Source organism: Miscanthus floridulus, chromosome 8 (genome assembly GCF_019320115.1).
Source record: "Miscanthus floridulus cultivar M001 chromosome 8, ASM1932011v1, whole genome shotgun sequence".
In the NCBI taxonomy this organism is placed as follows: Eukaryota; Viridiplantae; Streptophyta; class Magnoliopsida; order Poales; family Poaceae; genus Miscanthus; species Miscanthus floridulus.
In genome coordinates, this window is record NC_089587.1 from 222,015,205 (window position 1) to 222,037,996 (window position 22,792).

The 22,792-nt window shown below is 48.9% G+C and overlaps 2 protein-coding genes and 1 pseudogene across 2 annotated transcripts; 1 reads left to right on the forward strand and 2 right to left on the reverse strand.

The window, feature by feature from the left end:
• Positions 1–1,608: 1,608 nt before the first annotated feature.
• On the forward strand, positions 1,609–2,867 carry LOC136478265 (probable CCR4-associated factor 1 homolog 7). The gene has a single exon (XM_066476632.1). It carries the CDS (start codon positions 1,734–1,736, stop codon positions 2,595–2,597), a length of 864 nt encoding a protein of 287 aa, XP_066332729.1. The 5' UTR covers positions 1,609–1,733; the 3' UTR covers positions 2,598–2,867.
• A 7,975-nt stretch (positions 2,868–10,842) lies between these two features.
• Positions 10,843–13,645, reverse strand: LOC136475085 (pentatricopeptide repeat-containing protein At5g27460-like). The gene is made up of 2 exons (XM_066472638.1): positions 13,287–13,645; positions 10,843–12,810 (listed from the first exon to the last, which is right to left on the reverse strand). Exons 1-2 carry the CDS (start codon positions 13,608–13,610, stop codon positions 12,058–12,060), a joined length of 1,077 nt encoding a protein of 358 aa, XP_066328735.1. The 5' UTR covers positions 13,611–13,645; the 3' UTR covers positions 10,843–12,057.
• Positions 13,646–17,127: 3,482 nt separating this feature from the next.
• On the reverse strand, positions 17,128–21,731 carry LOC136475086 (two-component response regulator ORR23-like; annotated as a pseudogene).
• Between the last annotated feature and the right edge of the window lie 1,061 nt (positions 21,732–22,792).

The window sequence follows — 22,792 nt, forward strand, 5'->3', positions numbered from 1 at the left end:
GTTTTATTAAGCCTTAAACTATTGTTAAACATGTATGTAACACCGAAGGTGTTACACCCTCTGAGGTATTGTTGCATCATCGCATCCTTGATACTACACTACTCTCACCTCTCTAAAATTCCAAGTGCTTTGTTTTTTTCTAGAGCATTTCATCCTATTCACCAATTGGACCAACCTCTAGAATACCAAAAATAAACAATAAGATGGCCCATAGTTTCCAACTCAACTCAATTTCCGTTGACACTAAGCCGTATTTTTGCTAAAATATCATGTAACAAAAATTAGTTATTTTCCACCATCCAACGTACATTGAAACCATGTTATAGACTTAAAAATAGTCACAACTAGCACATTTTAAAATCATGGGTTAACATTTATCTTCTGTAGGTGCACTAAAATCACTATGAGAATTAAATATCGATCACGTTTGTAACGACAAATCGGTTCTAATTTTAGTTGTAGACATGCACCATATTGTTTTAGCTAGTTCAACACTTGCACATAATTTGAATTTCCAATCAAGGAAGAAAAGACTGCCTTCTGGCCGTATATTTGATGTACAACAGTTGATATGTCATAGTGGTACTGTCGTATTGTCTTGGCTACCATGCCTACGGAAAGTGCTCTACAACTAAACATTGTCACAACTAGCTATTTCAAAAGTTCATGGTAATCAATGCTTTCTTTTTAATTAGGAGCGCTAGATAATATCTAGTAGTTCAACATGTTCATTCTATGGTAGATTGGTTTCAGTTTTGGGTTTAAACATGCACCGCCACTTTTTATTGTAGGTCATAGAATTTGAATTTGCATGTAAAGAAGGAAAAAGCTGTTTTTATAGAAACATATTTAGTGTGAAAATTGATCTCAGTCGTTGGTACATGACATAGATATTGTTGCGCCATCTTGTCATGCTACCACGTCTATTTGACTAATCCCACCTCTCTAAAATTCTAAGTGCATTGTTCTTTCTCTAACATTTCATACAATTTACCAATCAGACCAACTTCTAGAATCTATACAAAGGACAATGAGATGACACGTACTTTCCAACTCAACTTCATTTCAAGTAACACTTAGTCATATTTCCGTTAAAAATATCACATGGCAAAGTTTTATTTCTTGCTCAAAACTAGTTATTTTCCACCATCCAACGTGCGTTGAAAACATGTACTAGGCTTAAAAATAGTCACAACTAGCACATTTAAAAATCATGATAATTAACATTTCTTTTCTGTAGTTGCATGAATCGTATAAGGAGAATCAAATACTGATCACGTTTATAACGGCGGAATGGTTCTAATTTTAGATGTAAACATGCACCGTCCTGTTTTGTCCAGTTCAACACTTACACGTACAGGCTTGTTTGTCTCTCGGCTTGGTAAAGTTCTCTGGGCCACGCAGCAAGGCTAGGCGTCTGATTTGGGATGCCTGTAACCACCCGGATGGCTGGTCTGGCCAGGTAGCGCTTGCCAGTGTACCATCCAAACACGCCTGTAATTTGAATTTGCAAGCAAGGAAGGAAAGACTACGCTGCACATTTCATGTGGATGTGATCTCAGCCGTTGATATGTGATAGAGGTATTGCCGCATCGTCTTCTGTCTTGGCTACCACACGTACCCCCCTCCAATCTCACCTCTAAAAATCCAGAGGCTTCGGCCCCCTTCTCGAGCCGTTCGCCCCATTCCCCGATCGGACCAAACCCTAGGAGAGATTCGGTTTGAACTTTGGCATGGCAATGTCAGATCTCACAGCCACCGTGATCCCAAAGCCAGACGGGGCCGACGACGACTCGGTGGAGATCCGGGAGGTGTGGGCGGACAACCTGGAGGAGGAGTTCGCGCTGATCCGCGACATCGTCGACGAGTTCCCGTTCGTCGCGATGGACACGGAGTTCCCGGGCATCGTCTGCCGGCCCGTCGCCGCCTTCCGCTCCCCCGCCGACTACAACTACGCCACCCTCAAGGCCAACGTTGACATGCTGCACCTCATCCAGCTCGGCGTCACCTTCTCTGGGCCGCGCGGCGAGCTGCCGACCCTCGGTGCTGGCCGCCGCCGCTACGTCTGGCAGTTCAACTTCCGCGAGTTCGACGACGCGCGCGACATCTTCGCGTCCGACTCCATCGAACTGCTCCGTCGCAGCGGCATCGACTTCCGCCGCAACGCCGAGCGCGGCGTCGATGCCCGACGGTTCGCCGAGCTCCTCATGTCCTCTGGCGTCGTGCTCAACGATTCCGTATACTGGGTCACCTTCCACGCAGGATACGACTTCGGGTACCTGCTGAAGATTCTCACCTGCAATACCCTCCCAGACACACAAGCCGGGTTCTTTAAACTTATGAAGATATATTTCCCGACTGTGTATGACATCAAGCATCTCATGAAGTTCTGCAACAGCCTGCACGGCGGGCTGAACAAGCTCGCTGAGCTACTTGATGTGGAGCGTGTTGGGCAATCTCATCAGGCTGGGTCTGATAGCCTGGTCACGTCCTGTGCATTCTGGAAGCTCAAGGATTCATTCTTCGCGGGCTCAACAGAGAAATATGCAGGTGTGCTGTACGGGCTCGATGCAGAGAATGGTGTTAGTGCACATTGAGGGGTATCACTCTCTTTGAATTTTAGCTTTGTGAATGTATTGATTTAGGACAGAAAGGGTGACAAGTGTGCAAGAGGGCTCACTGAAACATCAAATCTGTAGGTTAAGTCTGTCTCACTCATTTGGGTGTATTTGGGATGTAGTCTTCTCTGGTTGCTCATTATTGAAATAGCTATTTCTCTTTTCTCTTTCAGCTTTTGTTCTCAATTTTTATTTTCTCCAAGCAAGATACTACACTCGATTAAAAATAGTAAAAGATGACCTCTGAGAATTAAGCCATGATACTTGCATTGCCACAATTTGTACGACCCATAGTCTAATTTAATTTTCTTTATTTCTTTATCTTCATGGTAAAAGAATTGATATATGATGCCTTTTTATATGAGCAGCTGATTGTCTTGAAAGAGTAATAGTGTAATACTACGTTATAATATCTAAGCATTTGTGAGCATAAACTTGGTGATGCTATACAAGAGAAAATGCCACCCACATTCACAGGACTATGCCTGAGGATGGCTCTCTTAAGGTTCCCACAATAAAGAAACAGCTACAATATACTTTAGGAGACTAATACTTCATAATCCATTATCTATCCTTAGAGTAAGCACATCACCCATTTCATTTTAAAGCTGCAACTTTTCCAGAAATAGGATTCTGAATGCATCTTGATTGAAAACTTCTGGTTTCAGTAATTGTGTATGCAAGTCACTTTCTACTTTTCAGTATTCTTCCATATGAGATGGAGCTAACATATTTCAGTAAAAATTCCCAACAGCAGCTTGGAAAGCTCTTGCTTGATAGTTGTGCACGACATGTTTCTTTCGTTTTTTACTAAGGCCTTGTAGAATCTGTTTATGGAATCTGACCTTCATGCCAGTGCCTAGTGCTCCAATTGACTGTTGGAGTTTTTGTCTATGTAAGTGTATCTTTGCATGAGGACAATTACAGGTAGCATTGTTCAAGGTTGAAATATTTGAGCAATTTAGAGTTTAACAACCCCTCTCTGGCCCTCATTCTTCCAAAATGTAGGTCGTTTTAGTTATGTTCTAGGTCAAACTTCTCTAACTTTAACCAAGTGTATAGAAACATGCACCATCTAGAACATCAAAATTAGTTACGTTAAATCCACCATGAAAATATGTCTCGATAGTGTATTTCTTTTGTATTTGCAAGTGTTGATAGTTTTTTGTATATACTTGGTCAAAGTTAGAGAAGTTTGTCTTAGGAAAAAACTAACCTACGTTTTAGAACGTTGGGAGTATTATATATGTTTTTTAGAATTATTCTTTCTAACTATGCACTGAACATTCAACGGCTAATTTTCTTCTTGGACACTTCTCTCCATGATACACGGTGTATCTAATAAAAATGTCCTGAGCCATTGAGATATATTTATTGATGCTGATGCAAGTTTACAAATGTGCATTGCATATATAAATGTGCATCTTGTTAGTCGCTGAATTCTCACTCTTGGTAGTAGGAGAATTCTTACTCTCATCGAGAGAGGATGACACTAGGAGTTGGGGCAATTTTCTTGTCTATTTCTCACACAAGCTCACACAAATGCCATGCCAACCCAAGGGGTTGGGGTTACATATTTATAGGCTGCTAGCCAGCCAAGCATATGCCAAGATGCTAGTCTAAGATGCTAGTCTAAGATGCTAATATGCTGTCCTAGCTAAGATGCTGTCCTCTAGTCTAAGATGCTGTCCTAAAAACAGAAAAACAGCCACAAGGACCATGACCATGTGAGCATCATAGCCCCACAAAGACCAGCCACACATGAGACTTATCCATCATTCTCCCCCTAAGTCTTGTGCGTCGTCTTGTGGGAGAGTTGAACCATCCCGGTCCTGGAGCAGAGCTCAAGGAACTTGATCCTCCCAAGGGGCTTGGTGAGCAGGTCCGCAAGCTGGTCCTTGGTGTTGATGTAGCTCGCCTTGATGCTCCCTTCCTCCAAACAGCCTCGGATGAAGTGGTACCTCACCCGGATGTGCTTGCTGCGTTCGTGGAACACGGGGTTCTTTGCCAGGGCCAGAGCGGACTTGCTGTCCACCCTGAGCTCCACCGCTCTAGTGTCTCTGCCGAGGAGATCACCAAGCAGTCGAGCGAGCCAGAGCGCCTGAGTCGAAGCGGTGGAGGCCGCTATGTACTCGGCCTCGCAGCTGGACAGGGCCACCACCTGCTGCTTGACCGACTGCCAGCTAACGAGGCACTTGCCGAGGAAGAAGAGGATCCCGCTCGTGCTTTTGCTGGTGTCGATGTCGCCGGCGTGGTCGCTGTCGCTGTACCCGACGAAGTGTGCCGCCCCAGGGCACCTCGGGTAGTAGAGGCCGTGGTCGAGAGTTCCCGCAACGTAGCGGATGATCCTCTTCACAGCCTGCTGGTGCTCCGTCGTCGGTCGCTGCATGAACCGACTAACGTAGCCGACAGAGAATGCCAAGTCCGGCCGTGTGTGGGCGAGGTAGCGAAGGCTCCCCACAAGACGCCGGTACTGCGTAGCGTCCACCTCCTCCGTCGTGCTGTCGCGGCTCAGCTTCAGCCTCTCCTCCATCGGAGTGAGAGCTGGGTTGCAGTCGGTGAGCCCAGCTAGCTCAACGACGCGCTTGGCGTAGGCGGTCTGTCGAAGCGTGATCCCAGAGTCATCCTGGTGTACCTCGATTCCCAGGTAGAAGGAGAGAGGCCCCAGGTCACTCATCTGGAAGGTGGCCTTCATCTCTTCCTTGAATGCCGCCACCTCCGCATCCTTGGTGCCGGTGATCACCAAGTCGTCGACGTAGACACCCACCAGCAGGGCATTACCTCCATTGCCCCGTCGGTAGATGGCCGCCTCGTGCGGGCTTTGCTCGAAACCCATCCCCTTTAGCGTGGAATCCAGCTTGGCATTCCACGCCCTCGGTGCCTGCCGCAAGCCATAGAGGGCCTTGCGCAGGCGGAGCACCTTGCCCTCCTTGCCGGGGATCGCAAATCCCGGCGGCTGGTGCACGTAGACCTCCTCCTTCAAGTCGCCGTTAAGGAACGCCGACTTGACGTCCATGTGATGAACACGCCAGCCCTCCTGGGCAGCTAGCGCAAGGAGGAGTCGCACGGACTCCATCCGTGCCACGGGAGCAAAGGCGTCGTCGAAGTCGACCCCCTCCTGCTGCACGAAACCTCGTGCCACCAAGCGAGCCTTGTGCTTGACGATGGCACCGGCTTCATCCCTCTTCAGCTTGTACACCCACTTAAGGGTGATCGCGCGATGACCACGAGGAAGGTCAGCAAGCTCCCAGGTGCGGTTCTTCTCAACCGCATCCATCTCCAACTGCATCGCGGCGCGCCATGCCGCGTGTCTCTCGGCCTCTGCGAACGACCGAGGCTCGCCGTCGTCACACGCAAGGTGCAACTGCGCCTCCAGGTCGTGAGGCACCAGTCCCGGCACCGGCTGGTCGCCGAGAAGGTTCTCCACCGTACGGTACCGCAACGGCTCACCGTCGTGGTACGCGTCGACGCGCTCCTCGTCGTGAGAGAGCGGAGTAGCGAGCTCAACCGGGCCGTGCTCGACACGAGCTGGTGGTGGAGTAGACGTGCCCGGAGTGGTGCCTGTCGGTGCTGGAGTGCGTGGCGTTGCCGGCTGTGGTGGAGCCGGCGAAGAGCTCATCGCAGCCGAGGTCCTGGCTGGAGAGCGTGGTGCTGTCGGAGTAGCAGGTGCCGGGGTCGGTGGAGGCTCGGAGACTGGGGTAGACGCGCTCGCCGAAGAAGAGCTGCCTACTCCCCCAGCTCCCTCGAAGTGGACGTACTCGACAGTGAAGTCGTCGTACGTCGGAGCTGAGCCGTCGTCCACTGCCTTGTCCCACGCCCATCCTCGCCCTTCGTCGAACACAACGTCGCGCGCCGTGCGCACACGCTGTGTCTTCGGGTCGAGGATGCGGTAGGCCTTCGAGCCCTCCGCGTAGCCGATGAACACTCCCGGAGTGCTCCTGTCGTCGAGCTTGCTGATGTGGCCAAGCTCCTTGGCGAATGCGAGGCAGCCGAAGACCCGCAAGTGGGAGACCGCCGGCTTGCGCCCATGCCAAGCCTCGTACGGCGTCCTGCCGTCGAGCGCCTTGGTAGGCGAGCGGTTGAGGATGTAGACGGCCGTCACCACCGCCTCTCCCCAGAAGATAGCCGGCATCCCCCTCTGCTTGAGGAGGGCCCGAGCCATCCCCACAACCGTCTGGTTGCGCCGCTCGACGACGCCGTTCTGCTGCGGGCTGTACGGCGCGGAGTAGTGGCGCTGAATGCCCTCGTCAGCGCAGTACGACGCGAATTCAGCCGCCGTGAATTCGCCGCCGTTGTCGGTGCGCAGCACGCGCAGCTTGCGGCCGCACTCCGCCTCCGCAGCAGCCTGCGCGCGTCTGATGGCGTCCGCAGCCTCTCCCTTGCTGCCGAGGACCATCACCCACATGTAGCGGGAGAGGTCGTCGACGAGCAGCAGGAAGTAGCGTCGTCCTCCCGGTGTGGCCGGTGTCACCGGGCCACACAAGTCCCCGTGCACGAGCTCGAGCCTCTCCTTGGCTCGAAAGCTCGCCCGCTGGGGAAAGGGGAGTCGCCTCTGCTTCGTCAACACGCAGACGTCGCAGAGCTGCTCCACATGGTCGAGGCACGGCAGGCCTCGCACCATCTCCGTGGCACTGAGCCGCTTCAGGGCCTCAAAGTGAAGGTGCCCGAAACGCTCGTGCCACTGCCACGCCTCGTCGTCCCGACGAGCAGCGAGACAGAGGGGTTGTGCCACCTGCACGTTAAGGACGTAGAGTCGATTTGCGCTTCTGGATACCTTGGCAAGAAGGCGACGGCGACGATCCCAAATCCTCATGACTCCGTCCTCAACCACCACGCGCGAACCGTTCTCATCCAGCTGTCCCAAGCTGATGATGGAGTTCCTCAACGCGGGGATGTAGTAGACTCCGGTGAGCAGCCTGTGCTCACCAGACACGGCGGTGAAGATGATGGAGCCGACGCCCTTGATCTCCACGCCAGAGGCATCCCCAAACTTGACGGAGCCTCGGACGCTAGAGTCAAGCTCGGTGAAGAACTCCCGTCGACCGGTCATGTGATGGGTGGCGCCGGTGTCGAGGCACCACCCGTCAGTCTTGTCGTTGCCGGAGCTGTCGCCGAGGAGGGCGTGTGCTTTTGGCTCGTCAAGGTGGAGGAGAGCCGCTGCGGCCGGTGCCGCTGGAGGTAGCTCGATGCTGGCATGTGCCATGAACAGAGCCGGCTCCTCCTCCGCCTGTGCGACGTGGGCCTGGCCGCGTCGTGGCTGTCGACAGTCCTTGGCCCAATGGCCAAGCTGGCCGCAGTTGCGGCAGGTGTCGTCTCGTGCCGGCTTGTGCCTGCCGGCGGCGCCGCCCTGGGCGCCTCCGCGGGCATCACCCTCGGCACGTCCTCGCGCCCCGGCCTGGGCGTCTCTGCGCGCCTTGCGCGGCTTGCCACGCTTGCGGCCGCCTGTCGCGGAAGAAGGCTCCCCCTTCCTCCGGTCACCCTGGCTGGCAAGCCACTGCTCCCGAGTGAGAAGGAGCTTCCCGCCAGTGGTGATGGGCCCCGAGAGGGACTGTGGCTCATCACTATCGACGACCTTGAGGCGACCTATCGCCTCCTCGATCGACATCGTGGAGAGATCCAGCAGCGACTCGATCGAGCGAGCCATCTGCTTGTACTTCTCGGGGACGCAGCGGAAGAGCTTTTCGACAGCTCTCTCCTCACCGTAGGTGTCGTCGCCGAACTGCACCATCTTCTGCAACAGAGTGTTGAGACGGAGAGCAAAGTCATCAACGTCCTCACCTGGCTTGAAGGCCAGGTTCTCCCACTCCTTGCGAAGTGCCTGCAGTGTGGACTTGCGGGCGCGGTCGCTGCCGATGCGTGCCGCAGCGATGGCGTCCCAAGCCTCCTTGGCAGTCCGCTTGCTGGTAAGCGAGAACTGCATCTCGGGCGGGACTGCAGCGATGAGAGCATCCAGCGCCCGTCGATCTAGGTCGTAGTCGACGTCGCCGTACCGGACTGCCTCCCACATGTGCCGCACCTGGAGCTTTACCCTCATCACCGCAGCCCACTCGACGTAGTTGGTCTTGGTGAGGGTAGGCCACCCACCGCCGGGACCGACGTCCCTGACAACAGCCTGGAGCCCGTGGTAACCACGGTACCGATCCGGGGAGAGAGAGCCATGCTGCCTGTGAAGGCCGCGCTCTCCATCGACCCGTCGGTACCGATCCGGGGAGAGAGAGCCACGCTGCCTGTGAAGGCCGCGCTCTCCATCGACCCGTCCGCCACCGTTGCCGTGCGCGCCTCCTCCAGGAGCGCCGCCGCCGTGCGCGCCTCCTCCAGGAGCGCCACCGGCGCGTCCGCGCCTGTCTGGGCTGCCGCCGCGCTCGTGGGCGTGCGCGGCTGCCCCAGGAGCGCCACCGCCGTGCGCGCCTCCTCCAGGAGCGCCGCCAGCGCGTCCGCGCCTGTCTGGGCTGCCGCCACGCTCGTGGACGTGCGCGGCTGTCCACTGCGCCGCCCGCGCTCGCGCTGCCTCCCTCTCTAGCAGCTCGAGGTCCGCGTCGGCGGTGTCGTCAGCGGAAATGGAGCTGCCGATGCTGCCGCGCAGAGCCTCGACCTCCGCCGCCGCCGCACGCGCTGCATTCGCCGCCGCCGCTGCTTCCGCCTCCGCTCTGGCTGCTGCCAGCTCCGCCGCTGCTAGCCTCGACGCCCTTGCCGCCGCCGCAGCGGTCTCTGCCGCCGCTCGCTCGCGTTCCTCTGCCGCGGCAAGTTCGGCCTCCTGCCGACGCCGCGTGCTCGAGGCGACCGAGCGCTGAGACTGCTCTGCGGACATGACGCGCTACCGGGGGGCTGCTGCGTGGGGAGAGGGCTGCTTCAGACGAGCTGGGAGAGGAGTGAACAGGAGCGGCCGGAGGAGCTGCTGCTGCCAACAACTGGGGCTGTTGTGGGGCTGGGAGAGAAGATGAGCAAGAGATGCTCAGGCTACAGGATAATACGGCTCTGATACCAGTTGTTAGTCGCTGAATTCTCACTCTTGGTAGTAGGAGAATTCTTACTCTCATCGAGAGAGGATGACACTAGGAGTTGGGGCAATTTTCTTGTCTATTTCTCACACAAGCTCACACAAATGCCATGCCAACCCAAGGGGTTGGGGTTACATATTTATAGGCTGCTAGCCAGCCAAGCATATGCCAAGATGCTAGTCTAAGATGCTAGTCTAAGATGCTAATATGCTGTCCTAGCTAAGATGCTGTCCTCTAGTCTAAGATGCTGTCCTAAAAACAGAAAAACAGCCACAAGGACCATGACCATGTGAGCATCATAGCCCCACAAAGACCAGCCACACATGAGACTTATCCATCACATCTACTGCCAAAGTACAAATGTGCATTGCATTCAATTCGTTTTCTTTTATCTTTATTACTGTTGTTGTATATCTTGTGCTGATCATTTGAGCACTTTCAGGGCAATTTCATTGCCAGATGCATCCTGCTTGTCTTTTTCCACCTGCTTTTAGAATATTTGACTGTCAATTGTTGTGGTACTTATTGATTGTGCCTTCCCTTTTCACCTGGCACTTTGGCCTGTTCATTTTGCCCATGTTTCGTGTCGTTGTTGATCCCGGTAGATGGTCTGGATCATTTGCCTTATTACTTTTACATCTGCCTCTTAAAGATTCCATATCCCAGAATACCATCTCCATTGAGGAAAGGTTCGGTTTGAATTAGCCTGCATCTGGGCCAGGGTTGGTGGTCGTTAAGGTTAGATCGTTTTAATTTTTTTGCTTAGCCTGCCCTTTATGTTGATTATCATCTATTATTGATGCGGCTGATATTGTTCACCTTGGCCATTGCCTTTTGCTTGCTTATTATCCCCTTGGATCTTGTAATGGTTACAAGTGACACCCTTGTATAAGGCTGAGTGAGGTTCCTGAATTGGCACTATGCAAGATTGGTATTTACACCAGATTCATAAAACCTCCATACATCACACCTAAAGGTTATCATGAACTTTGATTTTTTCCTAGGATTTGCAAAACATAGTTTCCCAGTACCTGTTAATCTGTAATTATCTGGATACATCACTAATGGCATCAGTGCTAACTTTTGAACTCCCCCCACCCCACCCAACCAAAAAAAGGAGGATGCTTCGGTTGCACAAATAAAATAAACAAGCTTTAGATTGTTTTGGTTGTCTAAATGTCCTATATTAATGACTTGAGCAAGTAATGTATCGATGTTAAGCTTTCTATAATAAAAGATGAAAAGGTATTAAAGTTGATTTCCAAATAACATTACTGAAAAACGAAAACAAAAGGCTGCATTCTCTGGCTCATCTATTTTGCCAGTTACACACTAACTCTAAATTTGTATGCAAAAGTACTTCTGAGAATGAAACCAAATTTGCAATTCACTTTGTTCAAACCCACTGCGGAAGCACGTTTTTGGAGACTGATCAGTGGGAAATTCTCCCAGAACAATTCATAAGAGAGATGTTACACGCAGATGTTACGTGGCTGCAAACCAGCTTTTCGTGGATAGTGATTTTGAGAAACAAATAAGCAAGCTATGTGATTGCATCATAAAACTGGTTGCACCACTAATTACAGGTAATGACTAGGGAATGTTGATTCAGGTTCGATGAGGTTCTGATAGTCCAGAGGTTCAGGTGATCCTTGAGAGCTGTAAGCATTCTTCTGTGCTGGTTCAGGTCATCAGGTGATACACTGATACCTTCATGTTCCACATTTTCCAAATACACTGTACGATCCCCAAGAAGATGGAGTTGTTCAGATTAGCAGGACAGCAGGAACACCAAACAGGGTCTCCAGGAGCGCCTTTTTTTGTATCTAGTAATTTGCAGGTTCAACTTGCCGCTCTTCACTTTGCAGCTCTAATTGACAAAGTCAAATGAATGATATTTATCATTTGACTGGTGATTGCCTGTTCTCAGTTAAAGACTATCCATTGCATGTGATATCTATCTTGCCAGCAAGTATGATCAACCGGTCCATTTCTTCGTCCATATCAATCTGATCTTTTGCAATCATCTCAAGGATATTCGGTGGCACAATGTCAGCATTGATATATGCTCGAATCAATGACTTATACAGGAGCAAGCTTGTCAAGTTAAACCTCCGGGGAACCTTAATGTATCGATATGCATCGTCAAAATTTCCTTGCTCTTCGAAATGTTTGCCAATGGCCTCCGTCAGTTCAAGTGGAGGTCTCCAATGGCAACTCTTCAACAGAGACAAACCTTTCTTCATGCAACCCACAGCTTTGTCCATCTGCCTACTCTGAACATAACCCTCCATCAATATCTCCCATGTCTTGTAATTTGGACATGCTTCTTTCTCTAGCATGTGGAGGTGGAGCCTCTCAGCCTTTTCAATCCACCTATTCCTCACATAAGCACCAAGAAGAACATTTCAAACCCGCACATCATGCTTCCTGCACCCTCCTTACCAGCTTCCAAAGATCCACTCGGCCTGGCTGATGTCGCCAACTTTTATTGAACATAACATAGCAGTCATGTAGTTTGCAGTGGGGATTCTACCTGGCACACTTTTGCTAGCCTCCCACAATCTCATAACTCCATCGCTGTCATTCAGAGCCGCATAACATGTCATTACAAAAGAGTATCCTAAGCGCCCTGTTGGTGACAGTTTTGTTTCAGCTTTCCTAAGGCAAGCTTGCGCTTTAGTGTTCAGTCCATTCTTCCTGAAAATGTTGGCTAGTGTGCAGTATGTGCTCCAACCAACCTCGACCGTCTCATCATTCAACATCTCCTGGAACACTGATTGTACTGAGGCAACACCAGAGACTTCAGCACAAGCATTCATCCAAAGGTTGTAGGAGAGAACATTTCTGGGAATGTTGTTCCGTTTCATGAGGTCAATAACACTAAGGACCTTCTCATACTGACAGGTTGCAACATAGAGTTTCATGATTTCATTGAAAGAGCGAGGATCTACAGGTAACCCGTGACTCTGCAACTGGGCCATGAAGTATTCAGCCTTCTGTACATTTCTTTCTGTAACATAGCAGTGGAGGAGAGGGAACGATGCAGCTTGTCTGGCAGCAGGGCTCTGTAGTTTGTTGTAGTATTCCTCAGCTTGAGAAGTACTGTAAGCTTTAGCAATCAAGTCCAGTCTTGCTGCATGATCCCATGACGACAGTTGAAGAGAATTGCATGATTCCATCCAAGAGAAAATCTGCAGCACAATGTAACTTTGTTTAGCCGGTGTACCCTTTAATATGCTACGGAATATCCTATACCAATGCTGTCAATAACATAACAGCCAAGCTGCTAAACCCTCGTATCCCAAGCTTCAGGGTCATGATCGAACATAAGAAATAGGTGCCCCTTGCTATCAACTCTTTAACGAATCAGTACCGCATGATTTGCAATAAAAATTAGAAATAACAAATCGAATTTATCACTTGTATGTGTGTAGCAATCAGCTCAGAAGAAAAACTCCAGATCAGACTACACTTGCAATCTGACAATGCTTAGGCCAAGAATGCAAAAATGATTCCAATTGTCTATAGAAAGGGGCAGCAATATTGTCACTGAACTCCCATTCCTCGTTCGTTTTATTAGATTAGATCCTTAATTCAAATGATACAGTAACAGTCAGTGCGTTGACAAAAACCAGAGCCAGGAGAACCCAAAAGTTCCACTGCTCACCTCGAGGGCGTGCTCGTAGCGGCGCGCGCGCCGGAGCATCGCGATTGTGCGACGGAGCTCCGGCCGCGAGATGTGGACGCGCTCCCGGGCCCATCTCTCGATGGCAGCCGCGGCGGCCCCGCGCGGCGAGCGGAAGCGGAGCCGGAGCAGGCGCCGCGAGAGGAGGCCACTCTCATCCTCGCGGACCCGGTCGGCCGCGAGAGGCGCGGAGATGGTCGAGGAGGAGAAGGCGCAGGAGAGGTGTGGCTTAGGGTCTGGTCGCGTGCGGGAGGCGAGGCCGAGGCCGAGGAGGCCGGCGAGGCGCAAGGGCACGGCAGCGGCCATCGCCCGTGGGCCTGGTTTGTCGTGGACTCGTGTGATTTTGGCTTGTGTGGCGGTCAGGTCGAGTTGGCATTGGGTTCGGCAGCAGCTGAGCGTCAAATTCAAATCTCCCAATTTGTTTTGAACTTTTGAATTTGTTTACATGAATACAACGTGTCATTACTAATCAAACGGTTTACGTTTAGGCCATCAGTGTGTTAACAACACGCAAATTGGCCCCAGACTTGTTTTAGAATCAACCCATCCAGGTCCGCCCCACTCCCATACTTCCTCTCTCCTCTCTCCAGTGCTGCTCGCGTGTCGGTCCCTCTCTTTATTCTGTCACAGTTCCCTTCCTTGCCTCCTAACCATTCGATGAAATGCCTAGCGTGCTTGTCTCATTATTTGCCAACAAAAATAATAATACTTACTGCAGATTCTTATGCTAGAGGTCTAATGGCTGCCATTGGTAAGTTTATTGAAAGCTTCTTCTTTTTTCCGTTACAAGACTAAATCTCTTTTTCATTCTAATCCACTGACCCATAAACAAAGGGGGCATACCGTCCACTTGGAAGATGTAAATAAGGCTCAAGAGCTAGCTCAATCATTTAATGTAAATATTGAACTCACTATACAACTATCCAAATAAACTTCTTCCCTGATATTAAAACAAGCAACAGAGTATTGCGGATATAGAGTGATTGCAATTTGGTCTTCATCGTCCCGTACTAGGCTTGCCGACCAGTGACTATGTGTTTGACAAAATGCCCATGTCTTACAAATATACAATTTCACGGCCTCCAATAGCCTCTTGCTTGATTTCATGAGCTGCGATGCTAATGGTTCCATCCAGTAACCAACTACCCAGATAAACTTCTTCCCTAATATCAAAACAAGCAATAGAGTGTTGCAGATACAGAGCCAGGCTCACGCCGTTCAGCTTAGGCGAGTTAATCGTCGTAGCAAAGTGATTATAATTTGGTCTTCATCCTCCCGTACTAGGCTTGCCGACCAGTGACCATGTGTTCGACGAAATTCCCATGTCTTACAAATATACAATTTCACGAGCTCTAGTAGCCTCTTGCTGGATTTGATGAGTTGCGATGCTAATGGTTCCATCCAGTAAACTGCATAAACTTTGCTTTTGCTTTCAATTAGCCAAAATGTGATGTCTATCATGTAAGTTCATTTGCCCTCATTTCTGGGTTTTCTTCTTGGCATACACATCTGTGTGCTGATTGTACGGTGTCGATAATCTATTCCACGCTTCAGAGAGACCCGCTACAGCCCCTTGATGCAATGATGCCTTCCATCACAAATTGGTGCTTCAACCTAGAAAATACAGAATGAAAGATGTCGAGTTCTTTTCCATATTTTCAGAGAAACAAGATTGAAGCAGCCACCCTGCTTATCCAGGTAAGAGCAAATGCACAATAAAATTTGCACTTGTGCAACCGGGCTATCCACCTAAATTGATGCAATTTAAAACAGCGAATGTACTGGTAGTGCGTGGTGACGCAATGACAGCTGCTGCAACATACTAAAGTGTATTGTGAACACACACAATCTATCTGGTTGACTGCCCGAGGAAAGTCCCATTTGATTTTAGAACATAGCAGTGTATGAAGTCATCATTAGAGTGTATTAGAACTCAAATATGCCCAGATTAGGTGCAATAGAAGTGTGCGTAAGAAACCAGTACTTTTTTTCTCTAATGAAAGTCCATCGTCTTGGTCCTTTTTTCTCTTTGTTATCCATGCAGTTCTATCCCACTATGGATACATCCAAGAAGAGTTTCCATGATCCCGAAGCTTTTCCATTTAGCAATGCCACAATACTTAATACTGATACTTGTTGTGTATTTTTTTTACTTCTTACTTCTACTTCTACCTAATGCTAAACCTATTGTGATCTACAGCTAATTGGTTTATCAAAGTGAATTGGTTTAACAAGTGTAGAAGTAGAACCTAGGTAACAGGATTAACTTCTAGCTTACCTCCTGGAGTTTGCTTTCCCTGTCAGTGTCAGTTGATGCTAACTTGTATTTTCTTTAACTGTATGTGAATGATTATTTTTGCCTATGCCATTTTGTATTTGAGGCTATCGTTCCATCGTCGTCACAGGTCAAACAAGGATGATGATGAATCGGAGAGTACGAAGGACACTAAAGCTCACCTGGATAATGCTTGTCTTTCACCTGCAAAGTCTTGCTGGCAGCCACGTCTATGACCTAGTACTGGTACCTTCCTGAGCTTATGATATGAGTTGTTTGGTACTCCATCTGTTCCATTATAAGTTGCTTTGACTTTTTTTATACATTCATTTTACTATGCATCTAGATATAATAATATGTCTAGATACATAACAAAATGGATGAACTAAACAAGTCAAAGTGATTTAAAATTTGAAACGAAGGGAGTAGCTAATATTTCATATTTATATAGTTGTTGTTTTGTTTTTATTCTCCAAAGTGAGCCCAGCATCACATTCTATATAAATTCACATATGGCAGGATGCCCAATACAGGCAAGCGCGTGGTTTCTAGTAAACGACATGAAATTATACCAAATTGGTTTTCTAATGGGATAAAACTATCCCTACTCTATATCAAATATGGGATACACCACCGATTGAGGTGTCAAGCTACACATTCGATCTTTTATCAATCTACTCACTTTTTACTCCTTATATCTCTTCCAATCCCCTCGCTGTCCTACATGTGTCCCTCGATGGGACTGTGGATGTTTTAGGTGACCTTGCCAATTCTAGGACCCCTTCCCCCTAGATTTGTGGACGGTGGCCTTGCCGATTTTAGGACACCCTCACGACCTCGTCAACTTGGTAGCCGGCGAGGTGGCCTTGTTGATTATAGGACACCCTCATGGTGAATTAGAACTTAGCATAAACAAGATCTTATCTTAGCCTAAACATGATCACTAACCCATCTTAATGCGGAAACTAATCTTCGATACTAACCAGAGCCTGTGGACGCCATCTATGTCGCTGGAGATGCGATGAAGGTCGTAGATGTAGCAGATGATTTGAGTTCACCGCCGGAGGACTTGAATGTCCTATGTTGGTGAAGAACGTGAGGAACCAGGTAGCGGTGGCCTTCTGGACGCCGCCGAGATGTACCTGGACAAGATGGACGTGGGAGACGACCTTCCTAGACCCTCCAACGCCTAATTGACAGGTTGTGTGATTTGTTTCACGTGGATGAAGCCGCCAGGGGTGTCTCTTCTTATTTATAGATGCGCTGTGGGTTAGGGAGCCGAACCCTAGAATATCTAAGGGTCGCCGCCGATCACGGTAATCTCGTAATTAAGTTCAGAATTAGCCCAACCGATCACATTCCAACACCTCACTGTGTGTCTCCCGAGAGGTCTTGACAGGAAGCGTTCATGGGTTTATCAAGTTGACAGACCTCCGCTGCGTGTTGTGGCCTTGTCGATCTACTAGTTAGCCTTGCCGTTTAGACCTCCCTCTTCTGCGTGTTTCAGCCGTTGCTGCCCGAACGATCTAGCTCTTGCTAATGTGTGATCGGAATTTGCGTCAACACAGTGTGTCCAGCTCAGTTTAGCAAATGGACATTACCTTCCAGAATCCAGATATCTGACTGCTAGCACATTACATACAGAACAGACCTAGTAGTTACTGTATTTTCTTGGCTGTGAGCAGCATAGATAGGCGCACAGCTACAATTTTACCTAAGATTAACACTAGCTGCACAGCATACAATGAGAGATGAACACAGATGCAGATATGTGGAAGGTGGCGATCATATGCAGGCACCCAGGGAGTAGAAGTCACATCCCAGGTCATCGCTGAAGGAAGCATCGTCCTTCTCCTGCACGGGGATCAGCACTGCTGTTAGATGAAATGTAGCAGGTACTCCTTCCTTTCGTCAGAAGACGAACCCTGCACAGACTAGTTGGGAAACATAACAAGAGCTTCCTTACCACTTTGATTATGGAGTTGAGGAGGCCATCGAAGCTGCAGCTGCTAGAGCTAAGCTCGCTGTGGACCCTAGGGAAGCTCAAATCCGATGCGCTCTTTGGAGTCGGTGTGTCTCCGGAGATAAACATGTCGATCCTCGTCTGTGGAGCAGCTGTTGAAGCACTTGCTGTTGTCTGTCCAACCATTGAGCCACCAAGGTTTCCGTTATTTGGTCTTTGGCTCATGGGATGATTACTTCCGATAAGATTCGGTGGTTGAGAGGTCTGCAAACAACTCCATATGAACTTGGGATTCAACAGATTGTCTGTGTTCCCTCCATCCATGCTCTGCCTCAAATTGCTTCCACCACCAAAATTCAAGTATTTTTGGTTTGGCACAGTGTCTGGAGACAAAAGTATCACATTACCAAAAGAGGCTAGCTCCCACTTTGTTGTCTCTTGCTACCCTGAGGTCATTGGAGGGGCAAATATTTGTACCTCCAGAGGACGTAGCACCCAACTCAGCTATGTCGTTACTGCAAAACGAGCCATTCATTGGCGATGCACTGGTAGAAAAGGCAGACAATGGAACAACCCTCTGCTGGGATGCACAAGAATCCATCAGACTGGAGGAAACTCCAATAGTGCCTTCAAGACGATCTGAACTTCCAGATGAAGATGGCTGGATAACAACTTTGTCTTGTCTACATTCAACAAGGCCATGCTGCAGCAAATGACTATTTGTGACGCTTTGGAGTGTGCCAGGCACGCCATTATTAGCCCGGCCACTCACAGAAAGGATAGTAGATAGATCGTCAGTTTCTTCATGAAACCACTTTTGTGTCAGCTGGACCTGCCCAACTGAAGTTGTCAAACCTTGTGCCAAATTTCCTTGTCGGCTACTAGTACCTGGTAGGCTAAGGTGATATTTATTTGGATCGCCATTGGAATGACTTATTGTGGAATTGCCGGTTGCAATCTGAATTGGCCTGTAAGCAGACATCCCTTGAATTCCAAATGATGTTGGATTATTTCTATTTAACAACCCCTGTGGACTAAAAGATGGCAGAGCTGCTGAAGAGGCAAAAGATTGATAACCCTGGAGTCCTTCAAATGCACCCATCCAGCATAAAGGGGTCGTTGCCTCCCAAACCAGCAACAATGCTAGCCTGTTGCGATGCCACAGCACTTAGCCGTTTAAGATAGAGTCTATACTTCTGCATGGCACACAAAAGCAAACAGTTTAGATGTGTAGTTTGTTTAGTATTGGACATGTACAGTAACAAGAGGGCCAATTTTGCATTCGAGATATGAAAGCTGAGTCCTTTTCAGCTTCACTATGTATGCAAGATGTAGTCCAAATCATTACACGATAAACTGAAAATGGAGCTATGGAACAAACTGTGTCCTTTCTTCCACGTTTATAAGACTGAATCAGCAAAAACCAAGAACTTCAATCAATAAATATATGCACTTGTCACGAATTCCCACTGTATAATATGCCTAAAACAGGTATGTCTTTGCTTAATCAGGGGGGTGAGGTGGCTTTCTTGTAGTAGTTAACAGTAATAATGTGTGAGCAAACAATCTATTAGCACCTTTTCATGCTCAAAAGCTCCAGGACACTTGCATATTTTTACAGAGCCTAATGCCAGATAGCTTGAAAAGTTAAGCCACACATCTTCTGAACAGTGGAAACTAAAAATTTAATGCTATCCTTATTACACGTACTGGTGAACCACACTACTGAACACCACAATTCTTGAGTCACCAGTACTTGCTAAACTGAACAAAGTGGGGTTAAGTCCATAAGTGTCTTGCCTGCAGGTGACTTGCAACATTTTCCCTGGTGAGTCTCTCAACATTCATGAGCTCAAGTATCCTTTTTGGCACAGCTTCTGCATCAACAGAAAAGATGAGGTTGTAGAATGGACCGTGGTAAATAACTTAACAGCAGCAAAGCTGAAAAAAGAACAGCAGGTGGCAGTGGGACTCACTGTCAATTCCTAGCTGATTGACAGCAGCAACAAATTTTCGGTGTAGTTCAACTGACCAAACAACCCTTGGTTTCTTTGAAGCTGAAGGATCATCGTTCTCTTGGCCATTACTCTCTTCTCCTTCATCTTCCTCTTCACTATGATATTCCTTCCTCTTCTTGCTGGGCCTTCCACATTGGTCAGGTGTCCCACCTGTAATTTGGCTGTGTACATGATCAAAATCTGCATTTGATGGCCTAGTGCCACTCCTCATAACCATCAATGTTAGCACGCTCACAGTTACTGAATTTCCTTCTAACAACATGCTGCCAGATATTCCTAAGCTCTTCCAGCCGAACAGGTTTTAAGAGATAGTCACAGGCGCCATGAGTTATCCCCTTCATTACAGTTTTTGTCTCTACCATTCACCGATAACACTGCATGGATAATGACTGGTTAGCAAGTTTTGCATTCCTCCAATACAAGCTTAAGATTTGCTGTATGGCATGGATGCTTTGCAGATAGTATAAGAATATCATTAAGTAAAAGCTGCATATTACTATCAACAACAGTGAGAGTCGGCCACCAGTAAGATATAGCATTTTGGACTTACTAATGACAGGGAGGTCCATTTCGAGCCCCACAAGCTCCAGAAGCTTAAAAGCCATCCATGTCTGGCATGTGCACATCACTGATAACAAGATCAAACAAGTCCCTGTTTTGCCTCAGCATCCTCAAGGCGACAACAGCCTGATTCGTCGTTGTCACTGCAAATACGAAACAATCCGGTCTTACAGATGAGTAGCTGTAGCAAAAGCCATAACAAGCATCTTGTACATACTGCATGAGAAACTACCTAACAACTTGTAGTAAAAGCCCCAAAAAATGCAGCATTCAGTTACATGGTGATAGTGAGGTCAACAATTCAGTGCTTAACTATTTTCATCATTTGATGTAATCAAATCTGTAGCTGCGGCAAGAATTTACACATGATAAGTGCATACATAACATATACCTGTAACAGCTAGTATAACACAATTACACAACAGCATTTTTTTTATTATTTTTAATACTCTGGAAGCAGATAATTCAGCAAAATCCAGGAAAAATAGAAATCTAACAGCACTGAACCAGAAATATACTAGGCTTACTAGCAGGCCGCAAAAAAGAAAATGACAGCGCTGCCGCCGTGTCGCGGAAATCCTTACCATGATACTGGCAGCGGCGCAGGAGGTTCTCAAGCACCTTGAGGCACACGGGGTCGTCATCCACGGCGAGGACACGCATGCCGACGGGGAACTGGTCCCTGACCCTCCCCACGGCAGCATTTCTCTCATCTAGCCTCATCGGAACGGGAGAGAGCCTCCCAATCTCGACCCAATTCACGGCAAGAAATCAAACCGGCGCAAGAACACGCTGCAGTTGGTGCTCCCAGCAGAGCAGAGCAGAGCACCAGCCGCTGGGCCGAGAAGCAAAGCCAACAGGACAGACCTGTGGTTGGCACGCACCAATCCTATCAAGAAATTGGGCTCCTAGCTAGCAGTAGCGGCACCACCAGCCGGCACCACCCCGCACAAGGAGCGAGATGTGGACAGCAGGGAGGAAGATGGCTTGATGAAGGCCTCCCGATCCCCAGCAAGGAAAAGGGATGTGGGGAGGGGAAGGCAAGCAGGACCAACCTACTGCTGCCCAACTGCAGCTGAAAAGAGGAAAAGGAGGGGGTGGCGCCTGGCGAGCCGGGATGATGGAAGGGAGAGGAGAGGAAAGCAAGCGGCCGGTGGATTTGGAGGAGGTAGCGGCGAGGGTGGGGATGCAGCGGCAGGGTCACGACCAAACCCACCACCACCACCACCCCATCATTATTGGAGCAAAGATGTGGGAAAGCAAAAGGAGGATAGGGAGTTGGAGGCGGCCGGCTTGGATGGATGGAGATGGAGGGAAGGGCAGGCCAAAACAAAAGAGATGTGCAGGGAAAGCAAGCAAAGGAGCTGAAAAGCAGGCAGAGATGGCGACTGTTGCAGATGAACCAAGCCACCTGTCTCCCTCTCTGACTCTCTCTTTCCTACCCCCACACAAGCAAGCTCAGCAGTCACTACAGTCACACACCAGCTCCCCCTCCGTCTCTTCTCCAGCGGGCGCCACTGCTCACGGCATGCTGCATGGAACGCAAGGGATGGAGAGATTGGTAGCTTTTGGTTCCTGTGGTTGGGGAGGGAGAGGGGAAGGAGGGAATGGCTGCGAGAGGCACGGCACGGCACGGCTGTTCCCATGGCCAGCCATGGCTGATAGATATATGTGGGTCAAAATGGAGGTGGCCGCGGCAAATGCAAGTGGGCCCCGCCCATGCACAAGCAGCAACTGATGATTACAGGCGTGAGTGATCCTCTGCGTCGTGCAATGCAACGAAGCGATACGACCTGAGTAGTACTCTGCAAGCACTCGGTAATTCTCGGTGGCGTGCTACTGCTACTGCTACCTCTAGTGAAACTGTCAAAGCCTTCTCTCTCTGTGTGAATTTATACTACCGCTCTGTGGTGTCTTCCCCTTTTTTAGCTTTTTATGAAACATTTTTATCTTTTTTTTGAACTCCTTTTTTTTATCGGTATATACTAAGGTCCTGTTTGGTAGGGATCTAGATTCTCCTAGAAGATCGAGATTCTCTCTAGAAACGTTTCTATATTGAAATAGGAATCACTTGGTAAGAATCGGTGAAACGTTTGGCTATTGATCTAGATTCTCCTTGAAATGAACTAGAATCACTGCGAAACACCTATTTGGATGATTCTCATTCCTAGTAAAAAAAACGAGAAACGTTTCCGTGAGACTCCGAAACGTTTTTGTCACCTATTTAGGTGTTTGGCAGCGATTATGGTGATTCACCTGAGAATCCGAAACATTTATGTCATCCAAACGGGGCCTACGTCTAGGGCGCATTTTGCAGCGCTTCACCGATTGCTTCAGAAGCTGCTTCACCACACCTAAATAAGTAAATAGCATCTCACGAAACGGCTCCACACCTAAAGTCTCACAAAACCTGGTTATTGAAGTTGAAACATGATGGACGAGCTGAAAAATCGAGCTTGACCTCGCTCAATCTCGCTCTCATGGGTCACGTCTTTGCATGCTACTCCTGACGTCGACGCTCGCGATCCCGCTCCGTCTCGCCACCAATGGGCAGGAGACGTGCTTGACCAAGAAATCATGAGGGACCCGTCTATGTAATATTTTGTAAACAACAATCAACAGTACTATATTTACTGTTTACTCAATGCTAATTATGTTAGACACCAACAGG

What these genes read in the sequence shown, in the direction of transcription:
- LOC136475085 (XM_066472638.1), bottom strand. Translation starts at nt 13,610, where the DNA reads ATGGCCGCTGCCGTGCCCTTGCGCCTCGCCGGCCTCCTCGGCCTCGGC. An exon ending in GCTACGAGCACGCCCTCGAG is followed by an intron (nt 12,811 to 13,286) that starts GTGAGCAGTGGA and finishes ATTGTGCTGCAG; the next exon opens with ATTTTCTCTTGGATGGAATC.
- LOC136478265 (XM_066476632.1), top strand. Translation starts at nt 1,734, where the DNA reads ATGGCAATGTCAGATCTCACAGCCACCGTGATCCCAAAGCCAGACGGG.